The sequence below is a fragment of the Panthera pardus genome, unplaced genomic scaffold (assembly GCF_024362965.1).
Source record: "Panthera pardus isolate Hobbes unplaced genomic scaffold, ASM2436296v1 HiC_scaffold_20, whole genome shotgun sequence".
NCBI lineage: Eukaryota > Metazoa > Chordata > Mammalia > Carnivora > Felidae > Panthera > Panthera pardus.
In genome coordinates this window covers 81,736,815-81,754,509 of record NW_026526766.1, presented here as the reverse complement: position 1 = coordinate 81,754,509, position 17,695 = coordinate 81,736,815, and the positions used below count along the sequence as shown (strand labels likewise).

The window sequence follows — 17,695 nt, the reverse complement described above, 5'->3', positions numbered from 1 at the left end:
ATAGGAGAAAGAATCAATTTTTAAGCATGTATTAAAAAAAAAACATTTCTAGGGGCACCTGGATGGCTCAGTCGGTTAAGTGTCTGACTTCAGCCTAGGTCACGATCTTGCCATTCCTGAGTTTGAGCCCTGTGTCGGGCTCTGTTCTGATAGCTCGGAGCCCAAAGCCTGTTTCAGATTTTGTGTTTCCCCAGGTCTCTCTGCCCCTCCCCCACTCATTCTCTCTCTCTCTCTCCCTCGCTCTCTCTCTCAAGAATAAACATTTAAAAACAAAAAACCAAAAAAACATTTCTATAATTATTTTCCCATACTGACAGCAATAAACAGAAACTATATGCTATGTATTTAAAAAATTTGGTCGGCAGCATTGTTTCCTTTTCTGTCTGATGAGAACTGCAAAAGGGTTAAAGTTTTAAATTCTGCTTAATTTAAGTAAGTTCTAAAAATGCTCTTAAAGAAAGACAGACAAAGGGAGCATGTTCCTATGGAAAGAATCCTGAGACTCTTAGAAGGCCTGGGTATTCATTTTGTTCACACAATATTCCATAAAATATTTTACATCTTTGGATCTATCTATAAAATGAAAATACTATTATCCTCACTGGATCACTATGAAAAGTATATAAGACAGAAAAAAGCAAAGTTGCTAGGATAGTGACAGCTACAGTAGGCCCTCAACCACTATAGCTATTACTTTTTAATGCCACGAATGTAAAGGAGGAAATAAGCTTAGTTTATGATGTTACAAGGAATGAGATTAACAGTGTTCTAAGTGCCCTAAGACAGCAACAAGTTCCTCAAATTCTTCACACTCTCTCTCTTCTTTCCCATTCCTTACCCCTCACAAAACTCCTCCCCCACCAAAGTAAGACTTACCCAAATAAGGAGAAAAATGAAAGATTATTCTCAGGAATTCCTTGCCCTCCTCCTAGCTTCCACATATAAACTTCTGCTTTTTGCAAAGAAAATATTGACAGCTCAGTCTATGTTTAGCTTATAACCTTAACAGAGTCTAGAGTAGTCTATCAGACTAGGTCTCAGGTATATGTGTTTTTGGAGAGTTCACCCTGACAAGTCATTTGTTAGCCTACTTAGATATATTATAGTAGACCAAACCATATAATATTCCTATAACTCACCGCAGTCTTTGAATCCAAAGTTGTATAAGACCTCAAGGGAAAAGTAAGATCAGAGGAATCTTATGTTCACCAAGATAAAAGAGACAGAACTCTAAAGAGAGTATGTTTGCTTACATACAAATTTGTACTAAAATTATTATAGAATTAATTTCTGTTTATCATCTCTAACTCTACAAACTTAAGAATCATCCCTACTCCCTAAACTTTTAAAATGATACCTGTAAATTGTTTCTTTCTGAAGTGTTCTTCCTCTTGGGCTGATCCACTAATATCAATGTTGTTCTGACTTCATGATTTAGAATTTTTTATTCTTCCTCTGTCCCACTAAGGTTCCACAGTCCTCTGAATAATAGCTAAAATGTATGAAGAACATACCATGTGCCAAGTGTGTTGTACGGTTTCTCACCTAATGTCATAATAACACTATGAGCAAGATTAAAACACTGCCATTTGACAGTTGAGTAAACAGGCTCACAGAGTTGGTGGTACTTCCTCAAAGTCATAAAGCTAGTTAGTGGTAAAATCAATACACTCTGACTCCAGAGCTGATAACATTATGCTAATTCTTTTCTGCTGCCACAGTGAAGATCTGGGAAAACAGTGCTAGGACCCAGGTTTACTTTCTGTCTCCTAAGAAAACACTGAAGAGAAATCTCTATTCCTGTGCTGTTTGCCACCTTTTTCTAACTATAACCAAAAGGACTAACTTGGAATACACTGCAACCAAAATATTTATCGCTATCAAAAAGTACATTCAAGGGACGCCTGGGTGGCTCAGTCGGTTAAGCCTCCGACTTCAGCTAAGGTCATGATCTCACAGTTTGTGAGTTTTGAGCCCCATGTTGGGCTCTGTGCTGACAGCTCAGAGCCTGTAGCCTGCTTTGGATTCTGTATCTCCTTATTTCTCTGCCCTTCCCCACTAGTACTCTGTCTCTCCTTTCTCAAAAATAAATAAAAACATTAAAAAAAAATTTTTTTAAGTACATTCAATTAAATTGACAAGCAATGTTAGAATTTTGTAAAACAGAAGATTGAACATGTAAATAAAATCAAGTCAACAAATATTTACTGAGAACTACTAGGTTTTAGATACTTGGGATAAATCAGTGAACAAGGCAAATCAGGAATGCTGCCTTAGTAGAGGTTTCTAACAGGAAAAACAGATAATAAGCAAAATAAAATTAAGTATATTATATGGTATATATTGGAAGTTAAAAGTCTTGTACAAAATTTAAAATATGTATATTAGCATGGGGGTGGGGGTGACTGGCAGCACCACCGGAAGAGTGGACAAACTGCAGTGTTAAATGTGGCAGTCATGAAATGTTAAGATGTAAATCTGAGCAAAAACTTAAAGATAAGGACTTGAAGGAGGCGAATAACAGCAAGTGGGAAAAGGGGGAAGACCATTTTAGGCAGAAGAGATAGTTAGTAGCAAAGGCCCTAAGCACATGGTTAGAGCCAAGGAAGCAAACAAGACCAGTAAGAGAGAAATTAGTTTATGATCTAAACAGCAGCAGACTGGATAGGGTCTTATAAGAACACCGTAAGGACTCTAGTTTTTATAGAGTAAAATAGGTTTAAAGGGTTACAAGCAGAAAAATGACCTGATTTTATCTTAGGCTGCTATATTGAGAACATATCAAAAGGAGGGAAAACAAAGAAACAGGGAGATGAGTGAAGATGCTACTACAGTAACTCAGGTAAAAGTGATGATTCAGATGTGAGGTTAACATAATCTAAATGGTAAGAAGTAGCCATATTTAGATATGTTTTGAAAGTAAAATAGTAAATAGAATTTCCTGACAGAGTGGATATGGGTATAAAAAATAAAAGTAAGGGGTGCCTGGGTGGCTCAGTCAGTTAAGCACCAGACTTCAGCTCAGGTCATGATCTCGCGGTCTGTGAGTTTGAGCCCTGCGTCAGGTTCTGTGCTGACAGCTCAGAGCCAGGAGCCTGCTCAGGATTCTGTGTCTCCCTCTCTCTCTGCCCCTCCCCTGCTTGCGCTCTGTCTCTCTCTCTCTCTCGCAAAAAATAGATAAACATTAAAAAAATTTTATGAATAATCAAAAGATATAAAAAAATAAAAATAAAAAAAAATAAAAGTAAAATTCTTGGCCTAAGCAATAATTAGGAGAAGATATCCATGAACTGAAATAGTAAGGACAGACAAGTAAAGTATTTTGGGGGTTGGGAGGTGAAATAATGCTATCTTCTTGGACATGGTAAATTGGAGATGTCCTGAAAGTGACAGTGAAAGAGGGATAAGAAGGCAGGAGTGATCACCTGTATCATATTCTGCTGACAGGCCAAGGAAGATGAAAACTCAGACTGATCACAGATTTAGCAATTTAGGTCACTATGAACTTGCTTTTTTTCAATAAGTTTTGATACAAAGGAAAGCAAAAAAGGGAGAAGTAGTGGGGCAACTGAAGTCAAGAGAAGCTAAAAGAAGGAAACAGTTCACCTGCTGCCCACCACAGGAAAAAGAGAATGGAATTTGACTTTGACCAAATTAAATGACAGATTTTTTTCTTAAACTAAGAGACCACAACATAACAGACCATAACAATCTATTACTGAAAATGTCTACTACACAATACAAAATTACTAGACAAAGAAAAAGGAAAATGTGACTCACCAGACATTAGAATCGGCAGTTAAGAATTTTTAAAGAATATTATAAACATGCTCAAGGATGTAAGAGAAAATCTGCTTAAAAGAACAAAGAAATCTCATAAGAAAGTATAAAAAAAGCAAATGGACATATAAGATCTGAAATGTAAAAAAATTCATTGAATGGGCTTAACAGCAAACTGGGGATGATAAAAAAAAAAGGGGGGGGAGGGGCAAACCAACTTTAAGATAGAGCAAAACAGAGTCTCCTATACCCGAAGAAAACAGAAAAAATAAATAAATTAAAAAACAAAAAACAAAAAACAAAACAGAGATCTGTGGGATAATATCAAAAGGACTAAAATATATGTAACTTGAATCCTATGAGAGAAAAGAGAGATGGGGCCAGATAAAAGGTTGAAAGACCAAATTTCCCTCAAAACTGGTAAACAAAACAAAACATAAATTTAAAAATTCAAGAAGCTCAGCAAATCCCAAGGAAGATAAGAAAGAATAAAACACCTGACACATCATATTTAAATGTCTGAAAACCAAAGATAAAAAAAAATCTTAAAAGCAGCCAGAAAAAAATGACTCATCACATACAGAGGAACAATACAAATGCATTCTGACTTCACATCAAAAACAATGAGAGCCAGAAGATGGTGGGATGACATCTTCACAGTGCTGAAAAAAAAAAATGTCAACACAGAATCCTACAGCCAGTGAAAATATCCCACTGGAATGCAAGTGAAATAAAAACATTTTCAGATAAAGAAGTTCTTCTGTGAAATCTTGCCATTTGCAACAATGTGGATGGAACTGGAGGGTATTATGCCAAGCAAAATAAGTCAGACAGGTATCACATGATTTCACTCATATGTGGAATGTGAGAAACTTAACAGATGATCATAGGGGAAGGGTAGGAAAAATAAGATAAAAACAGAAAGGGGCAAACCATAAAAGACTCTTAAATACAGAGAACAAACTGAGGATTGATAGGGATGGGGGAAATGGTGATGATGGGGGAAATGGTGATGATGGGGGAAATGGTGATGATGGGCATTAAGCAGTGCACTTGTTGAGGTGAGCACTGTGTTATACGTAAGTGATGAATCACTGGGTTCTACTCTTGAAGCCAAGACTACACTGCGTGTTGACTAACTTGAGAATAAGTAAATTTTAAAAAAGGAAGTTCCTCTACGAGTTATGCCTTTAGTAGATCAGCACTAAAAGAAATGCTAAAGTAAGGTCTTTGGATTGAAGGCAAGTGAAATCGGACAGAAATTTGGTTCTTCAGGAAGAATTGAAGAGCAAAAAAAATGATAAATAGGTGGGTAAAAATAAAAGGCAATTTTTCCTCTTAGTATGTTTAAAATACATGTGACTGCTTAAAGATCTAAGGGACAGCATAATGATAAATCAGCTTCAAAAACAGTTTCTCCTTTCTTATCTACTCCCCTCCCATAGTTACAAAAAAGAATAGTACCTGTTTTAGTTTCAAAAAGAAATTTTCAGTGGTACTACGTTTGCTGAAGGGCCAGAATAATCTCTCATTAGGTGAGCAAACACGGACTTTTGTCTCTATGAGAAATCGAACAGGCTCCTGTACTTCTGTTATTACCAAATCAACAGCTGTGGTCATAAATAGCACTTTATCTAGAAAGAGAGGGGAAAAGCAAATAAAAAAATGGAAATACATTTGCTCATACAATTATTGTTAAATCACTTTTGTAACAAACTTTCAAGATACCTTAAAGTAATACATCAATTAAATACAAATCTAAAATAATCACATAAATTACTGTTTTGAAAATTCTTTTTCTGTATTGAGAATTCTTTGCTTGGGTACACTCCTTGGAACTAGTGACAGCATTAGATACTTTAAAGTTTATGAAACATACTGTCAGATTGTTTTGTAAAAGTGCATACGGCCTATTCATGCCACTCTTACCCATACAGGGGATTCTCAATTTCTAAAATCTTGGTTGATTTATCCATTTACCTATAGTGCTGTGAATAACAAGAAAAAATGAAGGGGAAAATAAATGCTCAATAAGAGGCACTACAAGGTTACATTTTTCAGGACAGAATATTATACAGCCACTAAATGACATTCATGAGGAGGATGAAACACCTTGAGCACAGAGTATCTGAAAATCTACATAAAAAATTGGTCACAGTGGTCCCCTTGGGACGGGGCCCTGAGGACCGTGGTAGACTTCTACTTTTCCTTACATATCCTTTTAATTTTTAACCATATATGCACATATTATCGCTACAAAAATAAATAAAACTTAGAATTTTGTATACAAATAAATACATAAGTAGAAAAAAAGCAGGAAAGGGAAAAATTAAGGGGGGGAAATAAGTGGGGAAAAATGATACTTTGTTTACAGTTAAATTTCATAACAACCTCAAAGACCTATACAAATTCTTTGGTTTCACTACAATTAAAAAAAAACACTGGATATTTGTGAAATAAGTGGTCCTAAGGTTTGGGTATCTTCTTGGGACTAAAATTTCTGTTCATGGTGTCAGCAATCTGCATCACCTTTAGGAGTTTCTTCATTTACAACTTGAAAAGGCAGAGATTTTGGATTCCAACTCCCAGTGATGACATAGGACTTTCCATCAGAACTTTTGCCCATAGATTCCTGAAGAAAAGAATAAAAACAAACATAAATGCCAAAATAAGTCAACTGCTAACTGCCATTTTGCTGCCTTTAGAAAATAGAGAAATTGCAAAAATATAGTATGAAAAAGGGTCAGATATTTTTTAAAAAGGTAGAAATATATGTGAATGACACTAATTACAGTTAAAATTAAAGATGTGCCAACTGTTTATATAATTGTTCCTGAAAGTTATAAAGTAAATGCTTGTAGATCGTATCAAATTGTACAAACATCAGAGAAACTTAACCACCTAAATCTATGCTGAATTCTGTTGTCAAGTGAATAATTATCACATAAATTTTAGTTTTGAAAATAAAGATTTTCACATAAAAGCAACAATACTAATACCACCGACTTTTATAAAATTCACAGTAGTTTGTAAACACTTCTCTCACGAATTTTCTGACTCCCACTTCAACCCTAAATTATAAACAAGGATTATTCACTATTATACAGTCAAGAAACCAAGGTTAAGACTAAATGGGTCTAAGACCAGACCAGTAAATAGCAATTCAGAAATAAGGAAATACCCTTATCTTTGTTTACTGCTATTATAGCTCACAAGAACACTTTGATAAACGTGCTTTAACACCAAATTCAGGCTGAGATAAAGTGAAAACGTTATCAAGGAAATAGTATATTACCTTAAAAAAAAAAAAAAAAAAAAGATGTGGGAGTCACAAGGCAGCAGCCTGTGTAGGGGGCAGGGCTCACACCCACTTTGAGGAACAACAAGCCCATGCGGACTGGGCGGAGAACGCCACACCTCAAACTCTGACTTGGACAGAGCTCATGGCTTTAGCACTTGTGGGGTGCCTGTTTCTCTGGAAGGCCTCCTCCAGGACAGAAAGACAGGGTACAAAGAGGAAGATGGCGGCGTAGGAGGACGCTGGGCTCACCTCGTCCTGCTGATCACTTAGATTCCACCACATCTGCCTAAATAACCCAGAAAACCGCCAGAAGACTAGCAGAATGGACTCTCCAGAGCCAAGCGTAGACAAGAGGCCCCCGGAAGAGGGCAGGAAGGGCACAGAGTCGGTGCGCACTACACGGACTGGCAGGAGGGAGCCGGGCGGTGGAGGGGCAGCCCACCCGGCAAGGCAGAGCCCCCAAGTCTGGCTTGCAAAAGCAGAGGGGCCAGATGGAGTGAGTTCTGACATCCAGTGGCACTTAACATCTGGAATGTTATAAGTCAAGAGCTCTGCTCGGAGAGCAGGGAGGGCAAGAAGACACCGGGAGGGAGAGATGTTGAGCCCCGGAAGACAGAGCTCAGCTCAGCGGGGAACAAAGGTGCTAGGAAGCGCCATCTCCCTCGCCATCCCCAGCCAAAATCCCAAAGGGAACCAGTTCCCTTCACGGAACTTGCTTGCACCCGCAAACACCCAACGCTGTGCTTATGTGGATCCATCCCTCCAATGGGTCTGCCCCCCCTCCCGGTGCCACAGGGCACCTCCCGCAGCAGACCACCGAAGGCAAAGTGAGCTGAGCCTACCCCTCCCCGCCCTGTGCAACTTGCGGATCCACCCTGGCTGATACGCCAGATCCCACAGAAGCAGCACCACAAGCCTGGCAGTGTGCAAGTAGCCCAGACAGGGGCCACACCACTCCACAGTGAGTCCTGCCCCTGGGAGAGGGGAAGATAAGGTACACACCAGTCTGACTGTGGCCCCAGCGGTGGGCTGGGGGCAGACATTGGGTCTGACTGCGGCCCTGCCAACCAACACAAGTTACTCCAGACAGCATAGGGGAAGTGCCCTGCAGTTCCGTGCCACCCCAGAGACTATCCAAAATGACAAAAAGAAGAACTCTCCTCAAAAGAAACTCCAGGAAGAAGCAACAGCTAACGAATTGATCAAAAACAACTTAAGCAATATAACAGAACAAGAATTTAGAATAATAGTCATAAAATTAATCACTGGGCTTGAAAAAAGCATAGAAGACAGCAGAGAATCTATTGCTACAGAGATCAAAGGACTAAGAAATAGTCATGAGGAGCTAAAAAATGTTATAAGTGAGGTGCAAAATAAAATGGAGGCGACCACAGCTTGGAATGAAGAGGCAGAGGAGAGAATAGGTGAATTAGAAGATAAAATTATGGAAAAAGAGGACGCTGAGAAAAAGAGAGATAAAAAAAATCCAGTAGTATGAGGGGAGAATTAGATAACTAAGTGATGCGATGAAACACAATAATATACATATAACAGGGATTCCACAGGAGGAAGAAAGAAAGGTGCTGAAGATGTACTTGAAGAAATCATAGCTGAGAACTTCCCTGATCTGGGGAAGGAAAAAGGCATTGAAATCCAACAGGCACAGAGAACTCCCTTCAGACGTAACTTGAATCGATCTTCTGCACAACATATCATAGTGAAACTGGCAAAATACAAGGATAAAGAGAACATTCTGAAAGCAGCTAGGGATAAACATGCTCTAACATATAAAGGGAGACCGGTAAGACGAGTGGCACACCTATCTACTGAAACTTGGCAGGCCAGAAAGCAATGGCAGGAAATCTTCAATGTGATAAACAGAAAAAATATGCAGCTGAGAATCCTTTATCCAGCAAGTCTGTCATTCAGAATAGAAGGAGAGATAAAGGTTTTCCCAAACAAACAAAAACTGAAGGAATTCATCACCACTAAACCAGCCCTACAAGAGATCCTAAGGGGGATTCTGTGAGTGAAATGTTGCAAGGACCACAAAGTACCAGAGACATCACTACAAGCATGAAACCTACAGACATCACAATGACTCCAAACCCATATCTTTCTATAATAACACTAAACGTAAATGGACTAAATGTGCCAACCAAAAGACATAGGGTATCAGAATTGATAAAAAAAAAAAAAACAAGACCCATCTATTTGCTGTCTACAAGAGACTCATTTTAGACCTGAGAACACCTTCAGATTGAAAGTGAGGGGATGGAGAACTATCTATCATGCCACTGGAAGTCAAAAGAAAGCTGGAGTAGCCATACTTATATCAGACAAACTAGACTTTCAATTAAAGGCTGTAACAAGACATGAAGAAGGGAATTATATAATAACTACAGGGTCTATCCATCAGGAAGAGCTAACAATTATAAATGTCTATGCGCCAAATACGGGAGCCCCCAAATATATAAAACAATCAATCACAAACATAAGCAACTTTATTGATAAGAATGTGGTAATTGCAGGGGACTTTAATACTCCACTTACAACAATGGATAGATCATCTAGACACAGGATCAATAAAGAAACAAGGGCCCTGAATGATACATTGGATCAGATGGACTTAACAGATATATTTAGAACTCTGCATCCCAAAGCAACAGAATATACTTTCTTCTCGAGTGCACATGGAACATTCTCCAAGATAGATCACATGCTGGGTCACAAAACAGCCCTTCATAAGTATACAAGAATTGAGATCATACCATGCACACTTTCAGACCACAATGCTATGAAGCTTGAAATCAACCACAGGAAAAAGTCTGGAAAACCTCCAAAAGCATGGAGGTTAAAGAACACCCTACTAAAGAATGAATGGGTCAACCAGGCAATTGGAGAAGAAATTTAAAAATATATGGAAACAAATGAAAATGAAAATACAACAATCCAAATGCTTTGGGATGCAGCGAAGGCAGTCCTGAGAGGAAAATACATTGAAATCCAGGCCTATCTCAAGAAACAAGAAAAATCCCAAATACAAAATCTAACAGCACACCTAAAGGAAACAGAAGCAGAACAGCAAAGACACCCGAAACCCTGCAGAAGAAGAGAAATAATAAAGATCAGAGCAGAAATAAACAATACAGAATCCAAAAAAACTGGAGAGCAGATCAATGAAACCAACAGTTGGTTTTTTGAAAAAATAAACAAAATTGATAAGCCTCTAGCCAGGCTTCTCAAAAAGAAAAGGGAGATGACCCAAATAGATAAAGTCATGAATGAAAATGGAATTATTACAACCAATCCCTCAGAAATACAAGCAATTATCAGAATACTATGAAAAATTATATGCCAACAAACTGAACAACCTGGAAGAAATGGACAAATTCCTAAACACCCACACACTCCCAAAACTCAAACAGGAAGAAATAGAAAGCCTGAACAGACCCATAACCAGCGAAGAAATTGAATCAGTTATCAAAAATCTCCCAACAGAGTCCAGGACCAGATGGCTTCCAGGGGAATTCTACCAGACATTTAAAGCAGAGATAATACCTATCCTTCTCAAGCTGTTCCAAAAAATAGAAAGGGAAGGAAAACTTCCACACTCATTCTATGAAGCCAGCATTCCTTTGATTCTGAAACCAGAGACCCAGCAAAAAAGAGAACTACAGGCCAATATCCCTGATGAATATGGATGCAAAAATTCTCACCAACATACTAGCAAATCGAATTCAACAGCATATAAAAAGAATTATTCACCATGATCAAGTGGGATTCATTCCTGGACCGCAGGGCTGGTTCAACATTCGCAAATCAATCAATGTGATACATCACATTAATAAAAGAAAAGATAAGAACCATATGATCCTGTCAATCGATGCAGAAAAAGCATTTGACAAAATTCAGCATCCTTTCTTAATAAAAACCCTTGAGAAAGTCGGGATGAAGGAACATACTTAAACATCACAAAAGGCATTTATGAAAAGCCCACAGCTAATATCATCCTCAATGGGGAAAAACAGAGCTTTCTCCCTGAGATCAGGAACATGACAGGGATGTCCACTCTCACTGCTGTTGTTTAATATAGTGTTGGAAGTTCTAGCATCAGCAATCAGACAACAAAAGAAAATCAAAGGCATCAAAATTGGCAATGAAGTCAACTTTCACTTTTTGCAGATGACATATTATACATGGAAAACCCAATAACATCCACCAAAAGTCTGCTAGAACTGACACATGAATTCAGCAAAGTTGCAGGATACAAAATCAATGTACAGCAATCAGTTGCATTCTTATACACTAATAATGAAGCAACAGAAAGACAAACTGATCCCATTCACAATTTAAACCAAGAAGCATAAAATACCTAGGAATAAACCTAACCAAAGATGAAAAAGATATGTATGCTCAAAACTATAGAAAGCTTATGAAGGAAATTGAAGAAGATATAAAGAAATGGAAAAACATTCCGTGCTCGTGGATTGGAAGAATAAATATTGTTAAAATGTCAATACTACCCAACGCTATCTACACATTCAATGCAATCCCAATCAAAATTGCACCAGCATTCTTCTCGAAGCTAGAACAAGCAATTCTAAAATTTGTATGGAACCACAAAAGGCCCCGAATAGCCAAAGTAATTTTGAAGAAGAAGACCAAAGCAGGAGGTATCACAATCCCAGACTTTAGCTTCTACTACAAAGCTGTAATCATCAAGACAGCATGGTATTGGCACAAAAACAGGCACATAGACCAATGGACTAGAACAGAAACCCCAGAGCTAGACCCACAAAAATATGGCAACTAATCTTTGACAAAGCAGGAAAGAATATCCAGTGGAAAAAAGACAGTCTCTTTAACAAATGGTGCTGGGAGAACTGGACAGCAACATGCAGAAGGATGAAACTAGACCACTTACACCATTCACAAAAACAAACTCAAAATGGATAAAGGACCCGAATGTGAGACAGGAAACCATCAAAACCCTAGAGGAGAAAGCAGGAAAAAAACCTCTCTGATCTCAGCCGCAGCAATTTCTTACTTGACACATCCCCAAAGGCAAGGGAATTAAAAGCAAAAATGAACTGTTGGGACCTCATGAAGATAAAAAGCTTCTGCACTGCAAAGGAAACAAACAATCAACAAAACTAAAAGGCAACCAACGGAATGAGAAAAGATATTTGCAAATGACATATCAGACAAAGAGCTAGTATCCAAAATCTATAAAGAGCTCATCAAACTCCACACCTGAAAAACAAATAATCCAGTGAAGAAATGGGCAGAAAGCATGAATAGACACTTCTCTAAAGAAGACATCCGGATGGCCAACAGGCACATGAAAAGATGCTCAACGTCGCTCCTCATCAGGGAAATACAAATCAAAGCCACACTCAGATACCACCTCATGCCACTCAGAGTGGCTAAAATGAACAAATCAGGAGACTATAGATGCTGGAGAGGATGTGGAGAAACAGGAACCCTCTTGTACTGTTGGTGGGAATGCAAACTGGTGCACCTGCTCTGGCAAACAGTGTGGAGGTTCCTCAAAAAATTAAAAGTAGATCTACCCTATGACCCAGGAGTAGCACTGCTAGGAATTTACCCAAAGGATACAGGAGTGCTGATGCATAGGGGCACTTTTACCCCAATGTTTCTAGCAGCACTTTCAACAATAGCCAAATTATGGAAAGAGCCTAAATGTCCATCAACTGATGGATGAAGAAATTGTGGTTTACATACACAATGGAATACTACATGGCAATAAGAAAGAATGAAATATGGCCTTTTGTAGCAATGTGGATGGAACTGGAGTGTTATGCTAAGTGAAATAAGTCATACAGAGAAAGACAGATACCATATGTTTTACTCTCATGTGGATCCTGAGAAAGTTAACAGAAGACCATGGGGGAGGGGAAGGAAAAAAAAAGTTAGAGAGGGAGGGAGCCAAAACATAAGAGACTCTTAAACACTGAGAACAAACTGAGGGTTGATGGGGGGGTGGCAGGGGGGAGGGGGGTTGATGGGTATTGAGGAGGGCACCTTTTGGGATGAGCACTGGGTGTTGTATGGAAACCAATTTGGCAATAAATTTCATATTTAAAAAATAAAAATAAAAATTTTTTTTAAAAAAAGCAATCCTTACCAAATCTAACAAGTGCATGTCACTATTTCGTACATCTTTTCCTGGGCTAAGGAGAAGACCAAAACACCTGCCAAAAAAAGAGAAGAGACATAAATTTGGAAAAAATATAACACAAACAAGATGCTTAAATTAGGTCACCTAAAATTCTTCTTGATGGATAAAGGACATATTAAAATTATTAATAAATTAACTACTGCCCAAATAATCCTTAATTCTTGAATTTACATAAACAAATTCTGCTTGGCTTTTATTATCACACAGTTGAAGTCAGCATATTAGCTGCAGATTTATGGGAGAGAAGTCAAAGTGAATGAAATATTCACTTCAATAACCAAAAGAATTCCCCAGAGAATAACATATTTTTCATATATATGGGAATATATATATATATATATGTATGGTTTTTTTTGTTTTTTTTTTTTTTAAAGAAAGAGAGAGAGAGAGAGTGCGCGCGCGCGCAGGACAGAAAAGCGGAGGGAGATAGAGAATCTCGACCAGGCTCCACGTTCAGCACAGAGCCCAGCACTGGGCTCAATCCCATGACTCTGGGATCATGACCTGAGCTGAATTCAAGAGCTGGATGCTCAACCGACTGAGCCACCCAGGCACCCTGCAAATACATTTTTGAATATAGTATATGGTTACTCCACTAGACTGATAAAAACTAGAATTTATATTTAAGCTGAATTTACTAAAAATGTTTACCTTTCAATGGCAAGTTCTTTATTAGTTGTTTGTTGCACATAGATGACAATCTTTTTATCAGTTCCTTGGCGAAGTTTAAAGCATTGTCTGTCCTTCTCCTTAGGAACTGCACTGTAGGACAACATGTTTCATTAATTTTGCAAAGTATTTTCTTATGACATATACTAGAACAACTTCTCTTGAATCTAGGATTCTTTTCTGTGCCTGGTTTTCAAATCATAACAGAAATTTAAAACTCATCATCTGCCTCTTAATGTGAAAATATTACCATTACTGTATGTAATCCGCTAAACAATGTATTTAAGCTAGAAAAAACGCTCTTATGCTCCCTAAAATGTGTCTTTAGTTTTTTTAATTTTCTGTTGCTGTAAAAATTAAGTTAGATATTTGTAAAGCCCTTAGCATAGCATCTAGCACAGACACTCAAAAAAACATTAGTTTCTTTTCAGTTTAGTCAGGTTTTCTTTATAAATAATTATTGCCTTATTTGTTTAAATAAAGAAAAAATACCTAATCATGGAGTCTTTGAATTTCAAAACAAGGTGCCTTCAAAAAATAACAGAGATATAAGATATGGCCAAAAAGTAAGCTGTTGCCTAACACTTCCTTCAAGCAGTGATAACACTGTAAACATGTGCAGGCATTATAAAAACAATACTAATGATACAGTTAAACATTACTTTAAGAAAAAAGTTGAAAATATTCTTAAAATTAGAGTTTACCAAAATAATCTCCTACTCTCTCACACACCACCTGCTCTAGCTCCTTTGTTCTCAAAGGCAAACATCTGCCTATGGCAATCAGCCAACATGCAGCAAATATAAATTATGTCTTAGTGCTATACAACTCAAAAAAAAATGGCAGCAGAACCATTAGAAGATATTAGAAAAGGCTACATGAGAGTTCTGAGTACCTACTCAAACTAAAAAGTGGCTCTGAAGAAATAAAATTAGTTTGAAGACCATCTGCACTTACACAGTAACTAACTCAAAAACACTGCATGAAACAGATTAGAAAATCAAAGAACCTTATCAAAGGAGTCTAGAAATGACAAACATCTGCAAAGAAAAACTCCATACCAAACTGTTAAAAGTATTTGTGGTTGACAGAAATTTCACCTATAAGGATATAGACAGGTTATCAATTTTCAACTGACAACAGATACACTAGTGTTTATGTTCTGTGCGTGCTGACACAGAAATACACATAATCCCACCTTTCAGCAGTATTTAAAAAGACAAAAGATATAAAGTTGCTTCCGGCGTCCTAAGGCTGAAGTGCAAGGAAAAACTATATTAACAGGAAGCAGAGTGGAGACTGTTAAGCAGTGGAAGTTCGTTTCATTACTGTCAGGGACTCTAGATTAAATTTCTTCCTTTTTTTTTTTTTTTTTTTTTAATGTTTATTTTTGAGACTGAGAGAGGAGAGAGGTGAGGGAGAGAAATAGCAGGGGAGGGGCAGAGAGAGAGGGAGTCACAGAATTCCAAGCAGGCTCCAGGCTCTGAGGTGTCAGCCTGATGTGGAGCTTAAACTTGTGAACCCCGAGATCATGACCTGAGCCGAAATGGGTGGCTTAACCAACCGTGCCACCCAGGCACCCCTGGATTGTATTTCTAGTATTGTCATTATATCACTGAACGGATCCACCCAAATAATTTCACATTTACTTTCTACTGTATAAATTACAATACTGAGGTCCAGGCTTAACTTCTCTGGGTTTCTTTACCCATAAAACAAGGAATATATTAAATACCCAGCATATCTAATAGGGTTAGGTGGTAGATTAAATGAGACAAAAAAGTGCTTTGAATGGTATAAGTGAAAATGCTCCATCTTCCCAAGGACTAAATGGAAAGTAGATTTCTAATTTTAATTAACGTAAGAAGTATACTTTTTCAGGGACGAAAAGAAGAGCACTAATTCTTGCCACAGCACTTTATGTATATTTATGTTATAGTAAAACCACAATTTATGTTGTGCTATGGTTACTTATATATACTGTTATTTTTTGGATAGGTGCTAAATCATATGGGTGCACTATTATGTTTTTAGTGAAATATAACTGACATACAACATTATGTTAACTTGAGGTGTACAACATTATGTTTCGATACTTAATATTATGAAATGCATCATACTTTAATCATGCTATTTTGGTTAACATTCAATTTCCACTTTTTAATTTTGTTATTATATATAGTGTTAAGAGGAGCAACCATCTTGATAATTCTCTCTGTATCTCAGTGATTATTTCTGTAGATAAATTCTGTAGATATTACAGAATCACTGGTTTAAAAAAAATTGCATTCAGCAAGTTCAATCTGATAAAGAACTTCTCAACAAGTTCATTATAATAAGGCTACACAACACTCTTTTCTACTATAAACTACAAATTCAATAAAATCACATTAACAAAAACAGAACAAAGCCCCAACAAATGTGAAGAGCAAAATGACCATCCAGAAATTTTCTATATAGCATTTCCATATAGTATTTCCTTGGTATGAGGGTGAATGGAACAGGGATGACTGATCTACCTTGAACATGCCTGAGTTCAGAAGGAAGAAAACTAGTCCTAACGGTTCTGAGAGAGCTTAGAAATTGTTTCTATTTGTAATTGAAATTTACAAACAGGATCTACATAAATATCTTTACTGAAGAAAAAAAAATGCAGTTTAAAGAAACTTTTGTTCCTTAAAATGGAAAATAACTATTACAAAGTTCGTAGATTATAATTTCCACTTCCTAGGGTAGGTATGCATTCGGTGGGAAGCAGCACATCCCAGTGTTGGTTGCTGTGAGAGCAGAAACACAGCTGATGGCAAGGCACACACCACAGCAAAGTCTCATACTTCAGTGAACAAATCAAAGGTGAAGCTGCACGGTACACTAAATTTGCCACCAGATGGCAGGATAGTTCCAAAAGTCTGCAGGGAGACCAAGCGTTATCCAAAACAAATGAACCAGCCATTGTGCTTTCTAATTTGAAAGCAAACTAGTAGAAAATCATTCATATTTTGATGTAATTCCATTTTACTCATTTTATGAGGTAGTCAAGGAGGAAAGAGACTTTAATATGCAGCAATCAATTATGATCCAGGAAGCACCCAATGTGTGATACGGGTTATGGAGGGAAAAGAAAAATCAATCATCTTGTGACCACAGTATTTTAAAGTTAGAAAGGACTTTAGAATCTAGCCACCTCATTTTATAGATAAGGTAACCACTGCCAGGAGATATAAAGAAACTTGGAAAAGGCCAGTGTTAATAGTAACAATAATTAAACTAAAGTTTTTATTTCTGTCCCAGAGTTCTTTTCACTACCAAGAATTATCATTATACCTAAAACCCCAAGCCAGTTATTTCTGACCCTATCTGCAAGGTTAAGACTTCAGACACACATACCTCATTTCTTCTCTTCCAATGTATACAGATAAACTATAATAGTAAAACTTGATTTCAACAGCCTTAAGATCTTTAGATTATTAAAACAAAGTAACCAGCCAATAAGACCAAAAAACCCAGCAAAACAAAAGCAGCTACAAATCCAGCAGGCTTAGCTTCTGTCATATTTCACATCAGCACTCTAAAAGAACGTGGTAATAGGACATATTTTCCCACATGAAAGAATTTTTTTTAATAGCTTCAAAATTCTTCAAATATTGTCTCTGGAAAAGCGAAATTAAGAAAACAGTCCCATTTACAACTGCACCAAAAATAATAAAATACCTAGGAATAAACTTAACCAAAGAGGTGAA

The 17,695-nt window shown here is 37.3% G+C and overlaps 1 protein-coding gene across 5 annotated transcripts in view; it reads right to left on the bottom strand.

Annotated features, from left to right (window-relative positions):
* Positions 1 to 17,695, bottom strand: part of RABGAP1 (RAB GTPase activating protein 1) — a 177,957-nt gene that overhangs the window by 103,768 nt on the left and 56,494 nt on the right. For all 5 annotated transcript variants that reach the window (XR_008424338.1, XM_053908265.1, XM_019421198.2 and 2 more), the window contains 4 exons: positions 13,938 to 14,048; positions 13,233 to 13,299; positions 6,310 to 6,412; positions 5,245 to 5,414 (listed from right to left, as the gene is read on the bottom strand). Coding sequence is in view for 4 of the 5 variants with exons in the window: in XM_053908265.1 (XP_053764240.1) it covers positions 5,245 to 5,414; positions 6,310 to 6,412; positions 13,233 to 13,299; positions 13,938 to 14,048 (451 nt within the window). In the remaining variant the exon portion in view is untranslated. The remainder of the gene's footprint in view (positions 1 to 5,244; positions 5,415 to 6,309; positions 6,413 to 13,232; positions 13,300 to 13,937; positions 14,049 to 17,695) is intronic.